The sequence below is a fragment of the Diplotaxodon limnothrissa genome, linkage group LG14, assembly GCF_057381915.1.
Source record: "Diplotaxodon limnothrissa isolate DT_005_m linkage group LG14, D_limnothrissa_male_GT1.1, whole genome shotgun sequence".
NCBI classification, from domain to species: Eukaryota; Metazoa; Chordata; class Actinopteri; order Cichliformes; family Cichlidae; genus Diplotaxodon; species Diplotaxodon limnothrissa.
Window position 1 is genome coordinate 36432658 of NC_140609.1, and position 27560 is coordinate 36460217.

Sequence of the window (27560 nt, forward strand, 5' to 3'; positions counted from 1 at the left end):
ATTGAGGTCCGGGCTCTGGGGAGGCCAAGCCATGACTGATGCTGTTCTATTGTATGTTTTTCTATCCAGGTATACTTTTACTGTATTGACAGTGTTTTGGGGATCATTGCTATCCTGAAAAATGATGCATTTGCCAATCATATATGGCATTACATTGTGGATTAAAATCCATTGTTACTTTTCTATATTCAAGATTCCATCAATCAAGAGTTTCCCATCCTTAAGAATAGCTGCTTCTTCTTCTAACAATTTCTGACAAGGGTTCAGCAAATGGTAGATGAATCAGCTGAAGGGCTAGATGCACCTTTCAGGTCCTGTGTTGGGTCTTAACTCGATTTTTCCCTCTTATTTCTTAAGGACTTGACTTTCAGATATTGTTAATATGCTGTAGAGGGTGTGTGTGGTTGAAAGGCAAGGCCTGAAGAGGAAATGAGGGTTAGGTGAGAGGAATGGTGGAAACATTGGGGTAAAACATGGATTCACTTATTATTAATTATTAAACACTTATTATTAATGGAGCAGTAACACTGAGAAAAAAATCATCAAACTTTTACTCCTACTGACAAAATTAATCAAAAGCATTTTTAACTATGCACATTAAAAGTACTATTGAATGGGAAAAATCACATCTATCTGGATTTCTTTGCTTGTTGATTTCCAAACTAATATAAGTATTTTTCTGTACCTTTGCACTGATTTTCCCCTTTAACTGAATTTATCCTGCCAATGCTTTTTTGCATGTGCCATTTGCTGCCAGAAATCAGATCATCTTTTTCATATAAATCTATGTACAAAAAAAACAAATGTAACCATCCCCCTTTTAAAGCTGGAATCGGTCTTTGACTTTTCCTTTATTCTTCATTGCTGTATTACCTTTCCTCCTTCTGACCTTACTCTTTATGGCCACTTTTAGCATAAATATAGCATCTGGTTTAGCAAACCTTATAAAGGGAAAATTGATCTGAGGAATGGGAACAAAGCAAAAGTCATCATGAACGTGTCAGTTGAGGCTGTTAATCAGTGGGATACTGCAGGTCACCCTGCTTAAAAGCAGTCCAAATCCCTCTTTACGTGAAGCCTTTGCTTTTATTATATACTTCATATAACATATCATATTTATTTCTAACCACCATGACACCACAAGAGGGAAGCATTAGGCACTGAGATGGTGAAACTGCAACTGATAAAAATGCAGTTCATACATATAATGCAGCAAGCTAATCGATCTGTTGAAATTCACAAACACTTCTGCAGAGTAGATACATTCATTTCATTTTGTAGAATAAAAATATAATTTCCTGCCTTGTTTAGTATCACTATAATAGAAGGACACCGGCGCTAACAGCACCCTGAAATCTACTCTGCAACAGCAATGAAACAATGATGGAGATAGAAAGATAAAAACCATACCATAGACCATAGAACCTTATTTTGGTGCAAAGTCAGCAAATTTTATAATTTATAAATTTTTCAATTTTATATTTTATATTCCCCTTGCCATAAGAGCTGGGTAACACCCAAATTTCTCATCTGTGCAGTATTAAAGGTTTATTCTATTCTATTCTAAAACTTTAAAACTGTTTTTATTCTAGTATATGACTTTTATGATCACTGAAATTAAAGTTAATATAGATATAGCTTAAAAATAATTGGACAAATAAGTGCCTGGAGATGTTACCAAAATGGCTCCAGAGTGTGAGAACATGTTTAGTACAAAAGAAAGAAGAAACAGATTTTGGTTCTCACTGTGAAGTGAGGATATAGTATAAAAATAATTGGTATCAATAGCTTTTACTCAACAATGAACACATAAGGTGACGTAAACGTAAATCACAGTCTGATAAAACCCTTTAATAAAGCACATTCAGTACATGTTCTGAAGCTATTACTCTGGCTCTGTTTGGGGTCATTGTCACGCTACAGAATGAACTTAAGCGATCTGATTATTTTGCATGATAAAAGATCTAATTGTAGTTCTAGTCTCTAGTTTTGACACGCTCTCTGCAAAAAAAACCCCAAAACAACAAAAACTAAAACAGCGGGATGCTTCACCATGCTTCGCTGCCAACATCTGTGCCTAAAGAGTTGTGCACAGTATTGTGTGTTGTATCATCTGTTACCCTTGCTGCAGTGGGTTTTATGAAATTGTCACATTTTCATACAGTGTTGCTGTTCTGTCAAGTAATTACATCTGTATCTCTGCTGCTTTTTTCCCGAGGCAGAGCAGAGAGCAGGCTGGGGTGACAGCTGCAGTGACACTACCCTCCAATCACAGAAAACATACAGCGCCACATGGTGCATATTAGAGCAAAATCATATTTGACAACTGTGAGTTCTCTGCTCTGACATTAAACCATAACCTCTTTCATTAAGTGCTCACAGGGAGCTGCAGGACACTGCTGGTCAGAACAATGCAAACTATGATACAATAATGTCAATGAATTACATTCATTTTCTAGATTTTTTGTCATCCTTTAAAAATAGCTCCATTTTTTTACATGCTAAAATCTACAAATTATACAAATTTCCATCCCCATAAATACAACCTTATCTAAGTAACGCAGCGAGTTTATTTGATCGGTTTGTCCTTGTTAGTATTTACTGCTGGCTTACATTTAGCAGGACTTTAACCAACATATGGTAATCCTATTTCACGCCAGAGAACGATGAGCAGTCTCTTCGTTAAGAGTCTGATCAGCATTCAGTGTTATGTTAGCATGCAGGCTCTGTCCCTCAGAGCCGCCTCACTCCTCTCTCCCCCTCTCTGCTAGAAACAGGCCCTTGTGCTCCCAGCAGTCTCCTCCTGTTTTATTTACATCTTAAGCATTTAAGCTGATGCTTCATCCAGAGCAGTTTAGCGAGAGTAAGCAGTAGGAGGTCAGTGTCTGATTCAAGGACACTATTTACAGGACATATGGTTGCTTCAGGATTGAACCCATAACTTGTCATTTATAGGACAGTCCCTTTAATGTTCGGCCACCTGGCTACTTCATTTGTGGCTGGGTAATATTGTGTAGAAGCGCTTTTATAAAAAATGTGATGAAAGTACTCTTAAGTCGAGTTGGTGTAAGTTACAGCAGATGCCATGCAGCTGGAAGCTGAGGGTGAAATCTCTTTTGAAGTAGTCTATTTTGGGGGATGATTTTGAGGACTAATCTCACAGCATGGGGAAAATATTTTGACCACAACCATGAAAATGGATGGAGCAGTTAAAAGGAGAGCAGCCCAGCATGGTAGCTCATCTTTGCTGTCTCTACCTTATTTATAGTCCAGAAAAGCAAAATAAAGCATGAGTTTAGCAGCAAAAAATTACAAACAAGCTTGAAAATAAAATTAAACTGAAAAAAATAAGCATACTAATTAAAGTATGACGAATTTAAAGACTGCAGATGTATCCTAAAACACAGTAACAAAGCACAACCCAGGAAACCAGTTGTTTATTGGAAGACAATCTTGGGAGCAAAAATCCAGCTGATCACACTTATGCAATTTAATATATGACATCATATACATCTCAGTACGTTAATAATTTCAGCCTTTAAGGCCTCCTGCGTTTCCACTATTGGTACTTTTGTGCATTCCTGATTCAATCCTCCTCTCTCGTTCATGTTCCAACCCTTTGTCCAAAAAGTGCTTCCTATGTTTGACTAGGTTTTCAGTAGTTATGGCACACAGCAGTTAACCAAATAAATTAACTTAGCGCAAAGAAACTTTGTACCCAACTGCTTACAGTACTTCATGCTACGAGATATATTGCATCTGATGCTACAGAATGCTTGGTGGAAAAATAGCAATAAAAGTCAGAATCCATAAAACATAGAAGTGAGATTTAGCCCAAAGTCCTTGTTGGGGTGATTTGAAAAAAAAGTACACCAAGTAATATTTTTAGCATATTTTTCTTCAAATTATAAATATTTACAAGGATTTGAATTTTCTGAAAAACATAAGAATCACTTTTCAGGCATTTTTGCTAAACTGTGTAAAATTTTCTCCTGTCACGAGTAGCCATTCCTTAATTTCTAAGTACCATAGACCAGCGGTCCCCAACCCCCGAGCCATGCACTGGTCTGTGAGTCGTTTGGTACCGGGCCGCGGGTGTTGAGGTTCAGGTGTGCAATTTATGGTTTACCGGGGGGTTTTTTCTTCGTTTTATCGTTCATATTTATTGTTTTTATCGTTACCTCAGTTCCCCTGTGTCTTTTCCCGTGTGTTATGAACACATTTTAGTTATTTAGGGCCGGTCCGTGGCACAAAAAAGGTTGAGGACCGCAGCTATAGACTAAAACCTTCATGATGTTGAAAACTACAAATGTAGTTTGATCAGTGCATATAACTGAAATTTAATTCCAGGTATTTTATTGTTTTTTTTTTTTAATATCTCAAAAGACAAAGTACGTCAGTAAGAATGAAATATTGCAGAAAGACTGATGGAAGATGGAAACTTTTTTTCCCCTTCACATAAGAAAGAGCACGCTTTTGGTCGATTAAATGTCTACTAAAACTTAAACACTGTAAAGAAGTGGCACACAGGAATTATGGCAACATCACATTGAAAGTTTGTAAAATTCATATAGAGAAATGGTCCTCATGCTAAACTTTCACCACGTTGAATGTCCATGTTTTTTAAAAAAAACTAACAAAAACAAAAAAACATCAATTGTTTCCAAACCACCTCATCACTCGTCTCCTTAAAGCCATCTATTTTTGAGTCTTATTTCAAAAGCTAAGGAGCCCCCGCATCATTGATTGTCCACTGGCCAAGGTAACGTCAGGTGACAGCTCTTGGAAATAGCCTTTGTAATTGGTCCCAATGAAACTGGCCAGGCGATCACTGCTTCATAGTGTTCTTGATGGTCCACCTCTGCCCCGAGCAGGGCTGCAGGACCAGCAGGTGGCCGAAGTAAACATTAGCCGGCACCACCTCCAGACAGCGTCCAGTAGCCCGATTTATGATCAATTCGTTCTGCAAGGCAGAAGGAGATACAATACTTTGGTTTTAACAGATTTCACAGATGGTCTGTGAACAATGCGTGATGGTGACAGAACAGTATGTAACCAGACCGGGCCTTATGTGAACTGTTGCAACCTCTTTCTTGAACAAATGGCACTAACTTTTTACCTTACATCTATATAAAATAAGTAAGGTCTCCCTATTTCCCTAAGACTTCTACGTCTGCAGGACTCTTCACTGCTTGTCCTGCTGTGTGACAAAGAATCGATGTGGCAGAAGGTCTGCAGCATCACTGTTCAAGCTCTCCTCTTCCCGTGCAAAGACAGCTACAGGCTGTGACTCTTTAGTTTTTAAAGGTTACCCAAACAGAACTAAAAGACCAATGGAAAATTGACTTACAAAAGGTTTTTCACATTAAAAGAAAAAGAGAATCAATGCCAAAGTAAAAGGTATATTGAGTCGCTTGTTACCCTTTAAGCAGTCTGGGTTTAGTTCTCTTAAAAGGAGCCCTTATTTTCTAGCATAAATATAATTTTACAACAGTTATTGTTCATATTAATCATAGCCAAAGTCTCAGTTTATGTGCAAATAATCCCCGTTAACCAGACTGCTTTGATTTCAGTAATAGCAGAGATGATATCCTAATATAGTCATCACAAACAGACAGATCTATCTGTGAAGTCCTACTGGCCCCGGTGTTAAAACCTTCTGTTTGTGAGGGTTTTAACACAAAGAAAGGTGGCTTCAACGGAGGTATTCGGAATATAAAGGCGGTTCTGTCAGATAAAGCATGAACTACGGGGCTGCAGCAATGCTGAGTATGAGAGAAATGAAGATTCATGCAAAGCTACTCTCATATTAGAGTCCAAGAGAAAAAAGAATGGACCCAGACATGAGCTCAATAGGTCCCTTTTAAAATCTGACATATAGATACTTTTCCTCTCAACTCTATGCCAGTAAATTTTAGTTTTTCTTATAAACACTCAGTTATATCATTGAAAAAGAGATTTCTTTACACTTCTGACCTGAGAGAAATGCCATGTCTTCTGTTTCACGTTGGTCACCTTTTCACAGTTGAGGAGCTGAGGAAAGTTGCTGATCTGATCGTCCACCACACAACGAGTGTCCTCACCAGTGCTGCCTAGGGGTCCCAGAAACAGCTGACCTTCTTTAGTGTAGCGTCCTAACTAAGAGAAAAACAGATACGTCACACATACAGTAAACGGAAAGTTACTGAACTGGCTGAGTGAATACTGTTCTCTTTATTAGCTAACGATGAAATAAGTATGTGATGATGTACAAGTTGAAGGTAAACTAGCAGGAATTTTCCTTGATTATGCAAGCTGTTGGGGTTTTTTTTGCTGCTTTGAACAAGAGGATGGTGTTGTTCCCAATACTGCTGAGAGGCAAAACATGTCTTTGTTCTTCACTGAGTGCTAAACACAAAGATGTTCCTGTACATCACTGCTAATCACAGTGTTGTTTCAGCAGAGTTCTAACCCACATATAGCCCTAACATTTTATATACACCAAATTCTGCAGTTTTCTCAACTTGACAGAAAGAAAAAGCAGAAGTGAGTCAGATTCTTCCCGCTCTGTTTTCTAACCTTTGTGTCTTTCACTTCAGCTTTTTCGTTCAGATTAATAGTAATTTCCACTTTAGCAGTGCAGATAAAACAGTTCCTTTGGTTGCATCTAAAGCTCTGAGGCTTTGAGTGTGCTGACGATAAAGACTGATTGGGAAATTGTTTATATCGCATTCTGTTCCTAACAAAGCATGAATAGTGGTTGCAATGCCTTGCAAAAGATATAAAGATAAAGCTTTCCATCAACCACCCAGTCAGCCCAGTTTGGGTCTTTTTGCAGAGTAACTGCATCCTGTTTGCAGTACATCATACAAAAGTTAGGTGATTTAACAGCGTTTGGACTCAAAATCTTAAAAAATCCCACTTGTGGTCCCTAGATGTCACTGCTTCTTCTTAAGAACAGAGTATTTATTAAAATGTTTTTCTAGTATCTCTGACCACTACAAGTTACATTCATCTTTTCACAGATATTCATATCGCACTTTATTTTATGCACTTATGTGCTTTATCTGTTTTGCATACACACCTACAGCCAGTCACCATTTAACCTAACGTGCATGTCATCGGACTGTGGGAGGAAGCCGGACTACCTGGAGAGAACCCACGCTAAGACACCATGGGGTCGCTTTTATCTCCGTGGAAGTGCAAGTGTGAAAAACTGGTGGTCTAATAAAAACTGAAGACTTTTTGTTCCATGAAAAGGATAACTTTAAAAAATGCAACTGAAGCATGTCTTGTGAAGAAAGTGTGATGCGGCACTCATTTTTCCAGAATTGAATTGAAATTTTAGCTCTTTTAGCATTTTACCACTGAAGCCTTGACTTTCTGCCTAAAGCACCTGTTTACCACTGTGAGCTAAAAAGAGAGGCCCTTAGGGCTGAAGGGATGAAGAGCTGACACTGGCTGACTCAGGGCTTCAACACAAAAAGTGCAAGACACAATTTTATTCTGACAGCAGAACTCGCTCCTTGGAGGATTTCAGCTGAGCCTGTGATTGAGACACAGCTGCAAATCACATCACCGGAGAAGCTCACTGTATGTTTTCATGAGAAAGCAAAGCAACTGGAAAAAGATGGAGTATACTCTTTAGTATGGTGGTGAGGAAGAGTGTTGTACCTGAGGACCCCACCCATGGCATGGGTGCAGGGTGGCTGTGTGGTTCTCCTTCACACCCTGATCCATACACAGGTGGCTTGCTTTAGAATTGCGGACCTTAAATACACAAAAAAAAGAGTCAGACATAATTCATAAAATATGAATATTCCCCAAAATAATTACTGATTAAAAATGTATAAAGGCTAAAAACAAGGATGTGTCAGTGTGGATCAGACAAAGTTCTAAATCTCATTTATTTTCTATTAACAGCTGAGAAGATGTGGATGTACATGCTCTCTGAGTCCCTGCTTTCTTGTTATATTTTGGTCTGTGGAGGAGATACACAAAGTCCTAAGAAACTTGTAAGTCTCATTTATTTAATTTCAGTGGTTTAATTTGTACATCAGATCTTACATCTACAAACTGTTACTTTTTCCTGTGTCTTTGTCCTTCATGGCTCACCTCACCGTAGAACAGCGTATCGTTGTACCTCCTCATCTCTGGGTAAACGTTGTCTAGGTACCAGTGAAAGCTCTTACATTGCAGACTCTTCCTCAGTGCAACCCTCTGTGATATGTCTCCGTAATCAATACCGTGGTTCTGCAAGAGCAAAGGAAGTTATTATGCCTAAAGTCTCTACATAAATTGTGGAACCAAAAGAAAAACTGTTTGGCTCTGAACATGGACATCTGATAGTCACAAACAGACAAGCATGACTGACAGCATCCTCTCTAAGAGAGGTCTTGCTGCAGAAAAATGCCGTTCTCACCTCCATGGGGATGTTCCAGGCCAGGTAGACATTGGACTTGTACTCATCCATCCAGACCTCTGCCACACGCAGGGCATTACGGCGTGTGTGGAAAGCTATGTTACTGTGGTAAGGTTTCTTCATTCGTGCAATATGAGCCACTCTGGAGCAAGGCAGCACCTCCATACTGCCTCCACACAGCCACACCTGTGGGTAGTAGGAGTATGAATTAAAGCTCACAATAATATACTGCTGGCTGCTGGGCAGCAGGAAATATAAATAGGCAGATGCACAGTCGCCGCGATGTCCTGATTTATAAAGTCAATTACAGCTAACAGCTGGAGCATAGAGCACCTGGAAGGACGTGTTTTCTTTGTGCTGGAACTAATGAAAGCTATATCTGTACATTTAGCAGTCCTTCTCGGTTTTTCTTCTTTTCTGTTATATAAAAAATATCTAATTGTTGCTTTTATTCATTTTTTTCTAGCCAACCTTAAGAGGCATCAAGAGGAGCTGAGGTTTTCGGCACTTCAGGACTGGGTTAACTTTTAAGCTCCAACTGTGAGTATACATACATAAATGCATGTTTTTTTACTTATATTGTTTGCTGTGACAACGTATCATCCAGGGCACTCTCCCAGTCAGCGAATACACCATGATGATTCCAGGCATGTCATTAAAGATCAACAAGAAGAGACGGTCAGAAGCCCAAGTCATGCTTGAAATGTGGCCAAAACATCTTCTACAGTTCACCATGCTATTTCCCAGCTTTGATGTAGGACAGCGGGCCAGAACAATAAGACATGAATGCTAGCATAGCCCCAAGAGCTACACAACAACAGCTTGGTCAAATGATTAAAGTTACTATTGCAACCCTTAATAATAATAATAATAATAATAATAAATTTTATCTGAAAGCGCCTTTCAGAACACTCAAGGACACTGTACACGGCAGAATAAAAAAAGAAGCATAAAAGCAAGCAGTTTACACAATCATAAAAGCATAAGACAACAAGTGAGTTTTGAGTTGGGACTTAAAGAGAGAGACGGAAGAGATATTTCTTAAATCAGGAGTTAGGGAATTCCAGAGTCGTGGAGCAGAGCAGCTGAAAGCCCTGCTCAACATGGTGGCAAGACAGGGGGAGGGGACGGAGAGAGAAAGGGAAGAAGAAGATCTAAGACATCGAGATGGGGCAGTGATCTGAACCAGATCAGAGAGATATGGAGGAGAGAGATGATGAATAGCCTTAAATGTGTACAAGAGTATTTCTTCTTCTGCCACCTTTTGTTGCTTCTCATTAACAGAGGTCAAAGAAAGTTTAATGATAAAGTGGAGAACTACTGGACATCATTCATTTTTGGTGCTAAAGGTTTAAGAATTAACTGCAGCAGAAGAGCTTCACCTGCTTGTGAAGTGGTTTAGAAAAGAAACCTCAGAGCATGAAGGTTGAATCAATTATCTCCTCATACAAACCACCCAGCAGCTGAGCTGAAAATGATATCAGAATGGCTAGAACAATGTTATGGTGCATGTAGAGCTACTGAAACAGCTCTTATTGCAAAACTTTAAAAAAGAGCTTTTTGACCTAGCAGATTTGCTATTGAAGAAATAGGAAGCTGAACAAGATAACTTCCTCCCAGTATCCTCTCTGGAAACAGCCAGTGGTACTCATCCCTTTTTCCGAAAGCTTCTACACAACCTCAGGAAAAATGGACATGCCCAAATAAGGGCATCATGTAGCTATAATCTCTAAGTTGGTGGAATCCAAATTTGAAATGACCTAGCTGTAATCCTTACTTCATTCACAATGATAGCCATCAAAATCAGCAGGTCAAGACTGAGGTATCCTCTGCAGGTTTGGAGAACAAATGTGCAAAGCCAGCAACTGACCAATTAGGAACTATCCCAGCCACAGAGAAAAACAGCCCTTAAACAAACACAGAGGCTTCAGAGGAAAACCCCTTGAAGAACAGATGAGAACAGGACATGGTGCTGTGAATTCATTCATGCAGGACTGTGAGTGAGATCAAACCACTGGACCCTGAATTGACCTCTCACTGTTAGGTAGAATTGTTGTGCACATCCACACGCTTCAAAAGGAGATTAACTGCTCTCATAATGAATAATTTACCCAGAAAGTGGATCTCGGCAGGGTACTCACAGAAGAACTGAGCATCAAAATGGAAAAGAAAGAAGATTTAAGACACGTTAGGCATGGTTGTTGTTGACAGAAGGACTGGTCTGAGTATTTTGGAAACTCCTGATCTACTAGGATATTTCTGTATTACCATCTCTAGGGTTATCCCAAGGGATGGTCCAAAAAAGAGGAAATATCCAATGAGAGACAGTTCTCTGGGTGAAAATATCTTGTTGATACCAGACCCGACCAGAGACTGCTTTGAGCTGAGAAGAAGGCAACAGTAAAACAGATAACTTCTTCTTAAAAACCACTTTTGCATTACTTTGAACCGTGAACCTTGAAGAATTTGGGCTAGAGCAGCAGAGGACCATATCAGGTGCTACTCTTGTGAGCTAACAGGAAAGTCTCCACAGTCAGGGGATCTCAATCCGATAGATCACCTTTGGTATATGGTGCAATGGGAGATTCCCATCATGAATGCACAGCTGACAAATCTGCATCAACTGCATGAGGCCATCATGCCACGATCAATCTTTGAGGAATGTTTCCAGTACTTTGTTGAATCTATGCCATGAAGAATTAAAACAGCTCTGAAGGCAAAAGAGTGTCCAACCTAATACTGACAAGGTGTATCTAATAAAGTATCTGCTGAGTGTGTCCAACCCACGAGCCTTCTGCTGTGAACATAATGAAGACATGGATATCCAAGCTATCTGAACCCATGTCAAAGTGATGTGAGCGTAACAGAAACTTCAAACTGACAGGTCACCAAACAATTGCACAGATGCAACCTATTTCACTCCTGACAAACATTCCTACTGGATAAAAAGTAGGTCCGTCAGTCTTTCTTCACACTGGGAACAATATGAAACATGTTCCATCCACAGATAAGCAGCACTACAAACAGAAAATGGGCACATAGGTTTTAAAGATAACCTATGTGTTTCTGTTACCCAAGGACACAGCTGCTAACCAACAGAGGGTATGCCAAAAAAAAACATTTTACTGCTCTCTGCCACACTCTAAGATAAATAAGCAGTACTATGATTTCATGTAAAAGATGTTGGACAACAACCATGCAAAATTGCCCCATAGAGGTGCTGATATCTACCGCTTAACATTCATTATCCCAAGAATCCTGTTAAAACCCAAACAGTCATTGATTCAAGTGCTTGTTATGAAAGAGTTTCTCTGAATGAGGGCCTTCTCCCTGGACACATCCAAACAATCCTCTTGTAAGGGTTGTAGTGAAATGTAGAAATGTTGTTGTCGCAGGGCGAGTGTGTCCCACTGCTTTGTAGTAAAAGAGGAACAGAAAGAAATGTGGTTCTTGAGATGTGACATTGTGGGCTAGATTCATGTCTTTGCTAATACTTCATCTCCAGCAGTTGTAATATATTTATAGGTGCGTTGAAGCTGAATTTTAGCTGTTTTATTGCATCTGTACACGTTTACTTATCTAGACTTAATTTTGGGGGGAATCTTGATATTTTTGATGACAAGATATAAGAACTTTCCATTTCAGATTCAAGTTATGACCAAGTCAACTCAAAGACAAGTTTTTGTCTTTCTAAAAATATTTGATTGTTTAGTTTGCTGGATAAAAGCCAACACACTCGGGTTGTGAAAATGTTTGACGTTATTTTTTCAGGAAAAATCTAATAACCTTGCAGAAAAACAAAAGACTCTCCAATCTCTCAAAATGTACAGAAACAAACTCCAACCTTCCTGCTCTACGTGACCTATTTATCTCCATTGCCCTGCTGTGAGCTGCTCACACAGGACTGGTCCTCCAGGACTCTTAATGGGGCCTCATTTATCAGTGGTGCCACGCTACGGTGGCCACTGCTCCACTTAAAACCTACAGGGGTAAAGAGGGAGCAGGAACAAGAGGAAACTGGGTGACACACAAACCCTGATGCCTAGTTCGATGTTCTCCCCTCCGTAGACGTCCATGCCTGAGTCGAGTAGACCGAGTTCTCCAAAGTAGTCCCGATTGGCCACAAAGGAGCATCCAATCATGGCAGGCGTCCTGCAGCCAGGAAAACACACTATCATGTGACACTGAGCGTTTGCAAACACCAGAATGTGTTTTTTTGTGGCTTTATCTGATGTTTATTTTGGAGTACTTTTCTACAACCCAAATCTCCACTATGCAAAGTTTCACACTTTATATTTCAGCCTATCTAAACATTTTTGTGCATACTCATGCGATTTATTCTTATTTTTAATTAAAGAATGGAAGGAAATCCAATTTAACACAAATATATGGGTGATAATCAGATAATTAAAATCCTATTTTCACTCTCCACTCTCTAATTTAGGCTGTAATTTTTTTATTGCTTTAATGAAGTCTGGTTTCCCATCAGGAGCTTTTTTTCTTGTTTTCCCCTAATCTTCCCCAAAACTAAAAAAAGAACTTGGTGGCAGTTTTATTGAAAATCTTAAAGAAGTGGAAAAAAATACATCTCAGAAGTGTGAGATCTGTGTTCACGTTTAAATGGGAGAAGCTGGCGTACCTTATTGGTGCAGACATGTCTCCCTCCTCCCACCACTCTTTGGGTGGATTAATGTACATGCACCACAGTTCCCAGTTGTAGCCATGGCCAGAGTTCTCATAGCGCTCCACCTCGAAGGTATCGTGCTTGATGTTGTCGATTGACGGCAAGATAATCCTCTTGTGGTTTTCTTTTATTCTAGCTAGAACTGGTTCTGCCCTGAAAAAAGTGCAAACACACACACACTCACACATTTAGTTGACTTTACTTTGTGCAGAAACAAATTTTATAACATCTTTTAAGAGCACCACTTTTTTCATCCACTTCAGTCAAATAGAAAGTTCCTTGTGTCGTCCCAGTTTTATCACTTATTCTGTTTGATTCAGCCGAGTTGAGCTCTGCAGGGGGCAGTGAGAGAACTGCACGGTATACCTTAAGTTATGCACTGAGCTCGAAAATGAGATCCACAAAAAGACATCAACAGGATGTGGCAGTTGTCTTAGCGGGGTTAATAAGATCCCTCATTGCATGCTAATTTCTTGACAGTATTTAGCCTTTGATTCAGTTCACCACCAAGCGCTCAGCTTTTTTGAATCAGTACAAAACCTTCATTTTTTATGGTTACTAAAAATTTACTTTTACGACAAGTTCTCCAAGAGGGGTCCTGTTTTGGTGTGTGTTTTATGTGTGCTTGTGATGTTTTTTTTAAATAAAATCCGTTCAACCTGATCCCACAGCCTCAAGTGTCTCATTTTAAAACTTCTCAGGCGTGAAATAGCTTGGCTCTTCCTTTTATGCAGCTTCAGCTATCCTTTGTCTTTTCTTTCCATGGTTTCTTTGCACTTTGTAGCACTCTTTTAACACTGATACCCAAAGCTCTATTATTGTCATTGTTGTTATCATGAATAAGTTATTCCAATGTTCATACATTTGGCAAAGATATGTTTTTTTCCAGATTTAATTTTGAGTACATGTCATTTTTGTTTTTGAATGCTTTGTTTCACTTTAATTTACACTAAAATAAGCCTTTTTCCAAATACCAAAAATTCACTCCTGACTGTTAATAACACTGTGCTTCCCGCTAGATGATAGGACCCACTCACCATGATGGGGTGAACTCCACATGGGCATCAAAAAATCCTGTCACCTCAGCAGTGGCTACCTTCCAACCCTCGATCCTGGCCCTGATCAATCCCTCTCTCTTTTGGTTCCTTACAATCTTCACCAGGCCAGGATAGCGTTTGTTCACATACTCCTCCAGTGGACCTTTCAGTTGCTCTACAGTTCAGAAAATGAAGATAACACATCAAACAAAACAAGTCAGAAATGCTTATAAAGACTGATCTTTAGTTGATCTTTGAATCTGCAGTTTAGCTTATAATCTGCACATCTATCCTTGAACAGTCTGCCAGCTGGAGTTTTCCAGTATTTGATCTGATGTCAGGACTAATAAAGCCTGAAAAGAATATATCACCATTGCAGCTAAGTTGGCGAGTTTAAGAAGAATCTCTACATGCTAAAGAAAGTGCTTGTATTTTTTTCTTAGCTTCTCTAACATCAGATCCATTGCAGCCCTCTTTACTGAAGAAAGGAGGAAAAAAGAAAAATGCTGTTCCAGAGTCCCCTCTGGCAGCAACAATCAAAGCCTGACACATTATGCCTAGCTTGCATAATTATTTTCATGTAATCATAATAATTGGAATTCATGTCGATAAATATGAAAGGACAGCAGAGTGAGCTTAAGCAACCATTCCCAGTATGACAACTCTTTTGTCTCACTTCTCTCACTGGCAGCCTGCACTCCTTTATAAACCTCACATCAAGCCTTAGTATTGGTTGTGTGAAACAACATGATAAGAACACAAAGGGCAACCCACTAAGCACTAAGCAGTGTTTTTTATTTTTATTTTAGGCTGTCCAGAGACAAAGAACTAAAAAATATTTAATATACCTATGAAAATATACCTACTGTATATATATAATCAAAGCATTTCTTTAGCAAAGTGCACATACTAGCCCTTTTTAAGTTCGTTGACATATGTGCACTCAAACAGGCCCAATGAGATTGAGGGTTATACCCCAATTATTTGTGTTAGGTTTGTAAGCTTTTCCAAATGAATACACAAAATCAGCAAAACCACCATAAAGAAAGCTTATTTAAATAAAGCTGATATTGGGAGAACAAAGCCCAAGGGGTGGAAAATGAGTAAAAAACCTGTGAAGCAGAGAATAACATGAGGGACTGTTGCAGAGCGCATGAGTGAAACAAGCTCACAGATGAGCTGACAAAGATTGGCAGAAATCACTTTAGAGCAGCCGGGTAATAAGGAACAGGTGAACATAGAGTGGAGCAGATAATTACGAGCAAAAACCCAAACAAATACTTTCAGACAATCCTAAAGCTCTTATGTAGTTGCATAGAGCCATGTGTGAACATTTTGTCTTTACATTTTGCTTCCAAGGAACCGAACTGTCTTTTAATTCTGTAATTTATTTCACGTTCTTCAGGCTTTCTGAAGGTTCTTCAAATTTTTCTTTGGACATCATTTTATTATAATTTTCAGTGCAGTCCTTTATTTGTTTGTTCCTATGAATCATTCACACATAATAAAAGCACCTAACTCAAGGGACAAATTCGTTACTGGCACATTACCAGCAGCTTGTCACAAATACACAATTTGTTTCCTGCACAAAAAATGACAACGATAACACACCAGCAAGGTGATTAGCAAAGAGCTATTAGCCAAAAACTTGACATATGTCAAGAAACTAAACAAGTAGAGGACAAAAGAACTGGCAGCTTAAATAAAAACATCTACAGCAGACGAACAGAATTTGAAAGTTGTGTCCTTAAGAAATAACAAAAAACTGACACACAACCTGAGAGATGCATCTGGCATCTTATGTTTGCAAGTTTCAGTAAACTGCTACATCTATTTCCCATTTTCCTAGCAAAATACAAAGACGTGACGGCTTATTAGCTCATCCTATCCTAAATAACCACTAATGTATGCCAACTATTGTCAGCTTTTGCTACACTATCAAAGCTGAAAACAAACATAAAAAACATACAAATTCATCACCACAACAACACAGTTTATAAATAAAGAAATAAAGAAGCACACATACAAATAGAGAGATGACATAAAAGTTCTCACTCAGCTCCCTGCGGTGCTGTTTTAAGCTCCAACTCACTCTAAACAACACCAACGGGGGTCTACGGCTTCCTGAGCATCAACGACCGCGCCACCTTTGATCTCTCAATCAACTCATCAGCCTTTTCCCTCCGGACCAAAACACTCACAGCCCTTCTTCCTCTGTATCACACACACACACACACACACACACACACACACACACACACACACACACACACACACACACACACACACACACACACACACACACAGAGCAACATTCCTTCAGAGAAAAACACATTTCTCGTGCTCTGTCTTCCATTTCTTTCTCTCTGTTCTCGTACTTCTTTTTTTTCACACATACTCTTCATCACAAACTCATTTCACATGCGTGTTTTTTTTCACATACAAACATATATGGCAAGAGCATGGCGGTGGGTGTCTTTCAGGCAGTAAGAGGGGTAAGCACTATTTGTTCGCTCGCCTCGCCCTGTGCGCCACTGCAATGTCTTCCTCTTTGTGATGGATAGCTGGCTGTCAGCCAACCAGCAGTGTCAAGTGAGAGAACGCCTCAGCTGTCTCAGTCCTTTCACTCTCCCACTGTGTAGCTCCGTGTTTCTTATACTAAGTCCCATTGTTTTATAAGAATGATTAAAATACATCTGTAAGCTGCACTGTCACACATGCTTCTTGATAATGTATAACTTGCTGCATTACCAGATGCCAAAAAGAAATTAACACTCAGACAGCACATTCATGGCTAAGACTAGTTTTTGCGATCCACATCAACACATCCACTTCCATTAAATAAAGCGATCCACATCCACAGCAAAATTTCTTCCTATTCTTTCTTTATCCGCGATGCACCACTCCACCGGGTTTTATAAAATCTCAGCAGGTAGTTATTGTGTATTCTTGCTACAGACAAACAGCACTGACAACAATCATCTGCCAAGGTGATTCTTGGAGTATAAATTACACCAAAAAATACACAAAGAAGTCCAAAAATGTGATAAACATGAATCACGAATGAAACTAGTTCAGAACCAAAGACCCATGTCCAATTTTCTATTTCCTGCTTGGGCAACATTTTGTAAAAACTTCAGCACACAGCACTTTTAGAAAATGATGTACCCTTTGTATAAGAATGAAATCATGTATTTGCGACACTAAAAGCCAATTGGCTTGGGGAGTGAAACTGAAAAGGTAGGGAAGTCAGAAAGTGTTGGGTGTGAGACTAAGGCGTTGTTGGCTTTGATCTTTTCATGGATTTGTTGACAGTACATGAATTAGACATTGGCAGCCTTATCCCCTAAAGCCTCGACTATCTCATCTCTTTCTTCCTGTTTCCTTGTTATTTTTCTTTGCTTTCTGTTGCTTTCCGTTCTGTTAGATTGCTTCTTCTCCCTCTTCTAGATATTCATTGCCTGCGCTCTCTCCCCTCCTCTCTGTCCGACCTCATTTATCTTAGAGCCTCCCTGTCTCTCATCCTTTCCCTTTCTTGATGCCACTTTCTCTAATAGCCTGGTTTGCTCTCTGAGCCTCTCCTTCTCATCTCCCTTTTTCTCTGTTCTTCATTGCCCCTCCTTTCACTTTGCCTGTTTTCAAACCCTTCAGCTCTCTTCATTCTTTGACCTTTTCTGTCTTCTACGTCATCCCCTCTTCTCTTATTTTTCTCCACCAACACCTCTTTATCTCTGCTGTGCCTCCCCTCTCCTTTTCACTTTTCCCGATTTATCTCCTCGCCCTCCTCTCATCCCTTGCCGTCTCTTCATCTTCTCACCCTGCCCGGTAAATATGACAGAGACATCTCTCCTGTGACATCCAATTGTGTGTTCTGCCTCTATCTGCCTGTCTGCCTCCACAAACACTTGACACCATCAGTCACCTCAGAAAATGCCTCTTTTCAAAAGCAATGACCACAGCTTTTGTCAAGGAGACACTCGTCCCCATGACATGCAAACACAGCCCCATCAGAAGTCTGATGCCTTTCATCCTTTAGAAACAATGTTTCAATATATCTGCATGTTTAAGTGTAACAGACATGAAAAAAGTATGAACACATGCTTTGTGTTACATTTATAGTGTGTTTGTGTCTCATTGTGATCTGCCCCAAATGATCAGTTAATGTACATGTCTGCATAGTTATGGTTGTTCCCACCCTCAATCCTAGCCCAGGTTCAACAGTAGCCATGTCTACTAAAACATAATTACTGGGAACAAAAATGTGCTTTGGTGTGTTGCTATATTTAGTTTATTAAAGTCCTTTTATGTCTTGCTTTCAGCTCCTTTATCACAGTGAAGCTGGGTCAGATTAGGACACAAATTTGTCATGCCAAAGTCAAAGAGGGTAGCTCTATAGGAGACTGTGTATGCAATAATCTTCAAACAATACTGGTTTTAGAGGGCTGTAATGCTTTGCCCTAGTTTCCAATGATTGTTTTGACATTTGTAAAACAAGTCTTTTGCCTGGTTGTAACTTCAATCTACAAAACTCGCTTACACAAACTCAGAAGCATTTAAAAAAGTAAAAATAAAGAAAATACTACACATATATCTAAAAACTGGAATCCTTGATGCTGACAGATTGAAATCATTTCTTTGTAACATTGACAAGAATATTTGTTTTCATATGCCGATGCCTGTATGAGAAAAAGTATTCAAATATTCTCTTTTTCACTCACTAGTTTCAGTTTTATAATATAAAACTTAATTATATAATTATATTCACGTTACATGATACTTATTGTATAAGATAATTATTTCTGGGATGCTGAATGACAATTTGATGTGTATTTTGTTGCTTTCAGTAGAAATCCTGCTGATGACTCAGTGGATTTTAGATGGAAATTCTGTGTTTCACTCACTATAAACCATCTTCTAATCAGAGGGCGAAAAAGCCACTCTTCTTATTTGGTATTAGCTGAAGAAAATATTTAATCTATACTGACCGTCATCGCTGTTGTCGTCCACCAGGATGACCTCCTTGAGCAAGTGCGCCGGTGTGTGATTGACAGCTGAGTGGACTGAGCGCAGGATCACCGACAGAGCCTCGTTGACGAAGATGAAGATGAGGGAGATTTGGGGAAGGTCTCTTGAGTAGCTGACCTTTCTACATCTGTAGAAAGACACGACACAACACCTGTAAACTACTTGCATTAAGTAATACGAGGTGCCAGTGGAGCACTAGAGTGATGGTTTGGGAAAATTAGTCTACAAAGTTATACAATTAAAAAGACAATCATGATTTTGTATTGATGAGCCCATTTACCATGATTTCTAACATTTCTGATCAATTGAATGTTATATTAAATAACAAGGAATATGCCTTTCTTTTTAAAAAATGAGGACATTTCTCAGTGAACCTTAATTTTTGAGTGCTCGCATATTTAATTTTGAATTTGTAAAAAAGACCAAACTACCTCCATAGAGCTGCTGACGTCTTGTTCAATGGGGCTGAAAGGCAGAGCAAGTGCCGCTTCCTGTTCAACTATAATCGCAAGGATTTTTTTTCCACATTGGCCTTTTAACTGCATGTGCTGCTTCAGATAGAAACCCTATTTTTAAGTTGTTTTGTTTAAACAACTCTAATGAAGCGGAAAGCGGCAGGGTGAGGCTTTGGCTCTAAGTTTAGCACATGTGGGAAAGGAAGGGGCTTCTTTTATTGTCTCCTTTTCACATCTTTTTTTCTTTTATCGATTATCTTATTTCCTCTGTGAAATAATAGCTAATTAGAAGTTATTCTATAACAAATCCAGTGTTTTCAATTCACGAGGTTGGAGAACACTTTTTTAGGGTTTTTGGCAGGAAACCATTAGAAAACAGAAGGCAACATTAACACGATTAACCACGAAGAACTGGGACATTTGTCACCTTTTTTCTCCTTCTGATACAATATTGCAAAAGTCTTGAGGCATCCTCATTTCTTTATATTCTGCTGGGAATATAATTGTCGTAATTAATAAAAATATGCCTTTTCCAACTAGATGCTTTTCAGCTGGGACTGCATGATTGATGAAAATCTTAATATGTGGTTCATATTTCCATCAGCTTTCTCAAGATTCCCAACACCACTGGCAGAGCCTTCATCGTGTTTTACAGACGGATGTAAACACCCTCTGTTGGAGTCATATCAACAATTATTTGAACCAAAAATGTCAAATATGAATTCATAATGCTGTAAGACCTGTTGCCACTGATATAGTCCAGTTCTCGTGTAATTTACCATACCTCAGCCTTTTCTCCCTGTTTCTCTTCACTAAAAATGGCTTCCTGACAGCCTTCCACTGAGACCATTTCTGATGAGGCTTCAGCAAACAGCAGATGGATCCATTAAAGGGCCAGTGCATCTCTCAGGTACTTCAGGTCTTTGCTTTTCTTTATCTTTTTCTACATCTTAAGGACATGATTTTCAGATACAGTTCATCTGCTGTACAGAGTTATTTAGTCCTGCTACTTTTCCAGTTTCCTCAATTTTTTTAAGGACTCACAGCACGCCAGATTTTTGGGAACCACCTAGTTGGTTCAAAATGTTATTTTTACCTATCAGATTTTGTTATCTTTTAGATTCTTAAAGATTCAACTAAACGAAAAGAAAATCTGGCTCCTTGAAAGCAAAATGTTTTTAAAAATTAGGCACATCTGAATATTTTTTGCACTGTGCCGTATATGTGACAGAGAGGATTCCAGAAGATCCCTTAGGTTCACATGAATAAGGCTTAAAAAAAAACTACAAACATGATCACAGTCTAGTGGAAATATAAAATGTCCAAAAACATATTTTAAACCCCTATATTACAATCATGGAGGGGATATACTGCATGTACATACACTGCAGGTAGGAGATACTACAGCAATTTTGTTAATACAAATTGAGAACAGGAGGAGGCAGTGACGGTGCAATCAGCGTAACCAGTTCCAGCAGTTTGTAGGACATAGAAGGGAACAGCATGAATGATTGCAAAAGTGGGAGTGTGAACTTGTCACTTTACAAGTACAGCTTCATTGATTAATTGATTAATTACTGTTTAACTCCTCTCTGGAGGGGAGAGGGAGGGGAAACAGGAGGACAAAGGAGGGGGGAACAACTAAGCTGTAGTGCCTCTTCACCTCACTGTACAATACCTTGTGCAATACTTTTTGTAAATAGTCAACAGTGCAATAGACTCAATACTTGAAATGTGCAATTCACTTGTATTTTTATTTTTTATTCCTATTTATTCTATTTATCCCCTTTGTATATTTTATTTATATTTGTCTCTGTATTTATATATGTGTGTGTGTGTGTGTGTATATATATATATATATATATAACAATTCTGTAACTGTAACTTCGGTCGTTGCTGTGCTTTTTGGAAGTCGAATTTCCCAGAGGAACCCACCCGAGGGATTAATAAAGTTCTATCTTATCTTATCTTATCTTATCTTAATCTGAGTATGACTGTGATTATGGCTGTAGGAGTCAGCTCATCAGCTGATGGCCATCCTAATGGCACTTATCAGACTTAACATCACTACAAACTAATGCTGTCACATCTATGATCGGTATTGATGTGCAGTACGAGTCCACTTTTATTTCTACACATGTACCACATTGCTGAAAAGAGAAGCAAGTTTAATAACCCTAGAAAAGCTGAGCAGGTTGACAGAAGATCATTTAAAATGCTGTTTTTATTTTTTCCTATTTCTGTTTCTCTTGCTCCTCTCATACTTCTCCACAATCTCCTTCAGTCAAACAGAGTAGACTCCTCTGACCCCAGCTTACATGCTGTCTATGTCTGAAAATGCCGCACCCCAACGTGCTTCACTGGCCACATTGATCGAAGCAACATAAAAGACCTTCTAGAAGAAAAATGAGGGCACTGGAATTTCATCTAGACCAAGGATCCAGTCTTTCTTGTCATCAGTGATTTTCAAAAAAAGGGTCTGTGACTTGCTTCACTATCAGCTAGCTGGAAGCTACAAACCCTTAACTAAGAATTACTGAAGACATAATACACACGGCTGTTTGTATATGACGATAAGACATGAAGACCATACACATAGAAACGTGCAGTCATTACATAAATAAAACCATGTGCAAACGTGAGGTAAGCATTTTGTACCCAGGCACTGACTTACACATGCACACACAGCACACTGTGAATGTGTGCGTGAACGCCTGCTGACCGATGTCAAACCAAGACTTATAGTGCAACTTCATCAGATATGAGCATAAGAGGCTGGGGGAGAGTAATAAAGACTAAAAGGGGGGGACGTGAAATATATGGAAAAATGAGCCAAAGGATTCATGTATGCTGTGAAAAGCAGCTGGTACAATAAGAGAGCCACCAAAGCACATACTCGACCCAAACCTCTGCACCTCTGTGCATATACTGTTACTACCTAATACTATAGGGTTGGGATTTTCCTATGATAAACTAAAAATGCAAAACTATAGCATATCGAGCACAGATGAGGCTGCCTGGGAGAGCTGCGTTACACCACTGTGCCCCCTTATAATGGCTGTGCTCTACACATGCATGGATATGATTAGACATGACTAGTCTGCTGATTGCCACACAGATGTGAATTACTCAGTTACTGTGAAGCATGAATGAAACAGCTGATACCAATCAGCTAATGCAAGGCCAACCTCAGTGCTCTATGCAAAAGTGTGGGCACTCCTGGGAAAATCACACGTTTATCAATTCACTTATTCAACAAAGAGCAGTTTGACACAGCATATCTCTGATGCACACCTTTCCATGATGAACAAATTGGATCCTTGGATTCAAACAAATATCTAGACTCAGATTTGTTTGGGTTATTGCCTTAAAAACATCAAGATAAAGTCTCTCATTTTTATTATTGATATTTGATTGTTTTTTGTTTTTTGTTTTTTTTAAACATAAAAAAAAAATTACATTTTGAGCTACCTCACAATGGTAAAGAATCCAGAACCAGGCCGACTCTAGAAGTCAATCCTTTCTACGTTAAGCCAGCCCCTTAAATTAAATTTTAATGCACATTCATGCTTCACTTTTTGAGCTATACTGCTATCAAACAAACAAACAAAACCAATGAGCAATCATTTATTCAGTTGTTAAATATACGTCACTTTTTATTTTAGGATCTTAGAAATAGGACTGGAGCATGTGCAAACATTTGGGCTGGGCTATAAAATAGTGAGAAGTCATTAAGTCGTAAGGCTGGAGGCAGGTCAAAAATTCTCATCTGAAGTTCGCAGCTGATGGCATTTCCAGAGTTGATCAAATCTATGAGTCGTCGAACTTTGTGGTGACACTCAACAGCTCTGGGCTCCTCTTAACAGATGACTAAGGATCAGAAAATGAACCTATCTAATGCCTACAAAGCAGGGTGGTGCTATAAAAATATCAAAGTGCTTCCAGCTTGCAATTTCACCAGATGAAATAACATAATGAAAAGGGAGTTGAGGGGCACAGTGGAAGTTAAGACAAGATCTGCGAGAGTAGAGAAACTCTGGTGAAACTGAATATTTTCTGGGGAGAAATGAAAAACAAATCTTACATATGGTCGCAAAAAAGTCAACATCTTCAGTATGCAAGCACAACATTTGGATAATGCAGGCAATAAGTTTTAAGACTCATTAGCTGAGTATTACTGACGTGTGTGTGGGGGCTATATTTAGAAAATAAATAACACTGCATTAACATTAAAAGGTGTGTTATCTGAGACTGAATTTATTCATACATCCACACGTACATCAGTTTTTACTGGAGCAAAATAAAAATTAGGACTGTTTTCAGGGAGTTCTACATTATCCAAAGCAACTGAGACACTGATTATGGAAAAATTATGCTGCTCATGTATTTTCTTTTTAATGCTGAAACGACCCCAAGTGAAACGTCAACCGTGTCCACTGTGTTAGGCTCGAGGAGGCTATCTCAGAAGCAAAGAAAAAAATGTAAAATTTGGATGACTCAACCATCTGAAGCGCAATTTAAAGTTTCCTCACTTGACTTGTACTCACTTGCTAGGCCGATGGTCTGGTATTGTGCGATCCAGAGAAATTCTGTCACTGAGGTAGGCATTATAGCCGTACTTCTCCCTAAGGTATTTAGCGTCACTCTCCTCAGCCGGTGACAGCGTGGCGGGGAGGCCGCCTTTACCCCGACCCCCAAAGCCCTCAATCAGGCCCAGAGATTTGGACAGACCTAAGCAAGGCAAACAAGAGAAGATTACATGTCAGGATCCTTTAGTGTGCCTGAGTCACTCTCCTCTCAGTAATGCATTATACTGCCCACAGCTGATAGCCTGCCTTACCATCACTGCTCCAAACTCACATGAATATACAGTATTTTGTCAGTGGCTGTCAAAACAGGTGAACTTCTGGGCCGAGTTCATTAGAACCAGAGTTGGCACAGAGTCACAGAGAATATCTTCAATCTATGGACACAATTTACAAATAGGATGTGTGAAATATTCCCAATCCAAACCCTCCTATCCATTCTGAGGTCAGTAAGCCTTCATTTAATGATGGGGAAGAAAATTAAACTCTAAACATAGGCTAAACTACACAAGTGAAGGATTTAAAGCTTTCGCTCTGTCTGTAGGGGGGACAGAGAACAAACACATACCACACCATCCTTCACAGTGTTTGAACCTCTGTGTTGGCAAACATCCGGCATCCTGAAGACACCAGAACCCTGAAAGCTCCTTCTCGGAAGTTAACATTAAACTCTAACCTCCCGGAGTGCAATAAAGACATTGTCTTTTCAGAGATTAATTAAAGTACAATTCTGGATAACCTTACTACTGTTGCAGGGAAAATCAATTCACTGGATCCTATTGTAAACAGCCCCATGTATCCATTTAAACCCAAACCCGACACACTTGTATTTAAAATTAAACGTTTTATTGGAAACTTAATTACCATTGGTGATCTCTGCTGCTCTACGCTGGAGTATTAAATATGCTTGGTAGTTGCTGACTCTTTCTTCAGTGGTTCAGTAGATGTAGACTTTCTAACAGAGAGCACACTCTCATCATGCATGACCCATAATTACTGAAATAATGTGAGAGGAGTGCCAGATCCAGCAGCTGACTGTGAGACAATATTAGGGACAATGCAGGGAGGCTTATTCATTAGTTTCTAACATGTCATGTCAGGGCTCCAGAGGGAGTAAAAAAAAGTCAGACAACACTGACTTTTAACTTTTTCAGATTCCTTGAGGGGAAATCAAGTTGACACGTTCTTTCACTTTAAATGTTAACGTGCTCTTTACCGTTTAGCTGCCTGTACACCACGTCCTCCAGAGAGCTGAGCCTTTTCAGCAGCACCTCATGGCTGACGCTGGGCCCCTGTGCCGTCCCGTTGCCCCGGGCTCTCTTCCCATCACCCGCGGCCTCTGGACCGGTGGTCTGGATGCTGCGTGCGTTGTTGCACTTGGCCCAGAAAGTAATGAACCCGGCAACCGCGAGCACGTTCAGCACCAGTAAGACCCTCCATCTTCTGAACACAAAAGCCATTAAAAAGTCACCAGTGTCCGGGCTTCCAGTGCGTAAGAGGTCAGGAGGAGGGACAGTCTCAGGAGAAACCTGAGGCGCGTTATAGTTACAATGCGCCAACTATGCATGCGCCCTTCACCCTGACTTCAGAGAAGTGTGACAGAAAGCAATGCTCTCAACCGCGGTGTGTGTAGCTGTCTCAGTCCGCAGCCGCAGCAGTATACACTCGCCCCGTAACGTGTCGAGATTCAGGTCTTCTTTGCCTTGCGTTGCGTGGAAAGCTGCAGGGATAATTCACATCAACAGACCTTACGAGAGCTGCAGAAACTCACAGTTTTTTTTCTCCACTTCTGAGCAAGTGCACGGATTCTCGACATAAGCTGCGCTCTTACCATTTGACACTGGGGTTATTCTAGGTTGCATCCCCCTTCTGATGAAATTCGGGGCGCCTGGCCATCGGCTTTCATCCGTGTCACCGCCACTTCGAGCCTTGCTTTACAATCATGTAAGACGAAGATACGAGCATATGTTGGGCTTGAGGAACAGATACTCCTAAATAATTTAACAGAGAGGAGAATATCAAGTGTGTCTTTTTTTTTTACCCTCTCCTTTGCGTCTAACACAAGTCGGCAGTGATGCGACTGAAGCGGGCAGCGCGCAAAAAAATTCTCTCGCGGATGCTCAATGAAAACCTTCTTAATATTCACTCCAAATTTCTGCTCCTTGTCTTGTTCGCACGTCGTCTTTTACTCCCGACACTCGTTAATCACAGTGAAACGTAACTGAGGAGACTGTGCGGATAATGAGCGGAGGGCAGCGATTCCGGGGATGCAGCATCCTCTCCCCGGTGAAGGTAGTCCGGAAACGCAGCAGCGGCAACAGAAGCAAAGAAAAACGACGCTTTCTTGTTATTCTCTAAGCGCTTCTTGTTTGTTGTGCTCTGTTATTTCCTCTAATTCTCCCTACAGTGTGTACAGCCCTCATCAGGAACGCAGGAATCAATCCGGCACCGTTTCACTTACAGCAGGTCAGGGTGGTGGTGGGTGGGGTGTCTGCTTACTGGCACCCAATTAGCTGCAATTATCCAACATTAAATACTGGATTTTACAGCAGGTCACAAAACGTGGCACAGTTTTAATTGATAATTTCACCACAGGAGTCTGAACAGTTTTTTCTTTTTCTTTTACACATCTGTTTCACACATGTCGTTAAAATCACAAAGCCCGAATAGACAGTAACCCAGTTCTGCTTCTATACTAAATTCTCTCACGTGGCGTTCCTGTTATTTTCTCTAGTTCTCGGTTTAAAATAAGATCTTCCACTACTGAGCAGGTGAAATGAGAAACCAGCAATAAAATTATAGTAGCCTGTGTTATTATGATTTTTTATTGTAACAAAACTGCAAAAAAATGTCTTCTAATTTTACGCATAAAGTCAGTAAATTTAAATATAAAAAATGAAAGCTGATTAAATTTTATCGACACATTTTGGATGGTGTTTTGCAGGCGCTGCCTAATTACATCCTAAGGAACTTGGAAAGAAAACCGACTGGACTTCTTTAAGTTTCTTGAAGACGTTTCACCCTCTCATCCCAGAACCTTCTTCAGTTATAAGACCAAATGGCGGAGAGCAGGTGTTTAAGTCCAAGTGGAAGTTCACCCATTATTCACGTGTCTCATCACATGAGCCGAGGTGGGAAAAGGGTGTGGGTCATTGTCGGCAAAGGTTTCCCGTAAAAACATTGTGAGACCTTGCCTCACCCTATCATGTGACTTCTTGAGATCAGCTGATGCAAGATGTCACATCTGCTCATGATCACCTTTCTGGTCGTTTTATATTTTTCCATTTCTACATAACTGCAGAAACAGTTGTCACTTTCTCACAAAGCTCTTGCTGATGGTCTTGCAGCCCATTTCAGCCTTTGCAGGTTGAT

The 27560-nt window shown here is 39.7% G+C and overlaps 1 protein-coding gene across 1 annotated transcript; it reads right to left on the reverse strand.

Moving 5' to 3' along the window:
- Positions 1–4828: 4828 nt before the first annotated feature.
- Positions 4829–25648, reverse strand: galnt17 (polypeptide N-acetylgalactosaminyltransferase 17). The gene is made up of 11 exons (XM_085370429.1): positions 25405–25648; positions 24150–24333; positions 19108–19274; positions 14123–14297; positions 13041–13238; positions 12436–12553; positions 8402–8587; positions 8095–8232; positions 7654–7749; positions 5977–6138; positions 4829–4963 (listed from the first exon to the last, which is right to left on the reverse strand). The coding sequence occupies exons 1-11, from the start codon at positions 25646–25648 to the stop codon at positions 4829–4831; spliced, it is 1803 nt and encodes a 600-aa protein (XP_085226555.1).
- Between the last annotated feature and the right edge of the window lie 1912 nt (positions 25649–27560).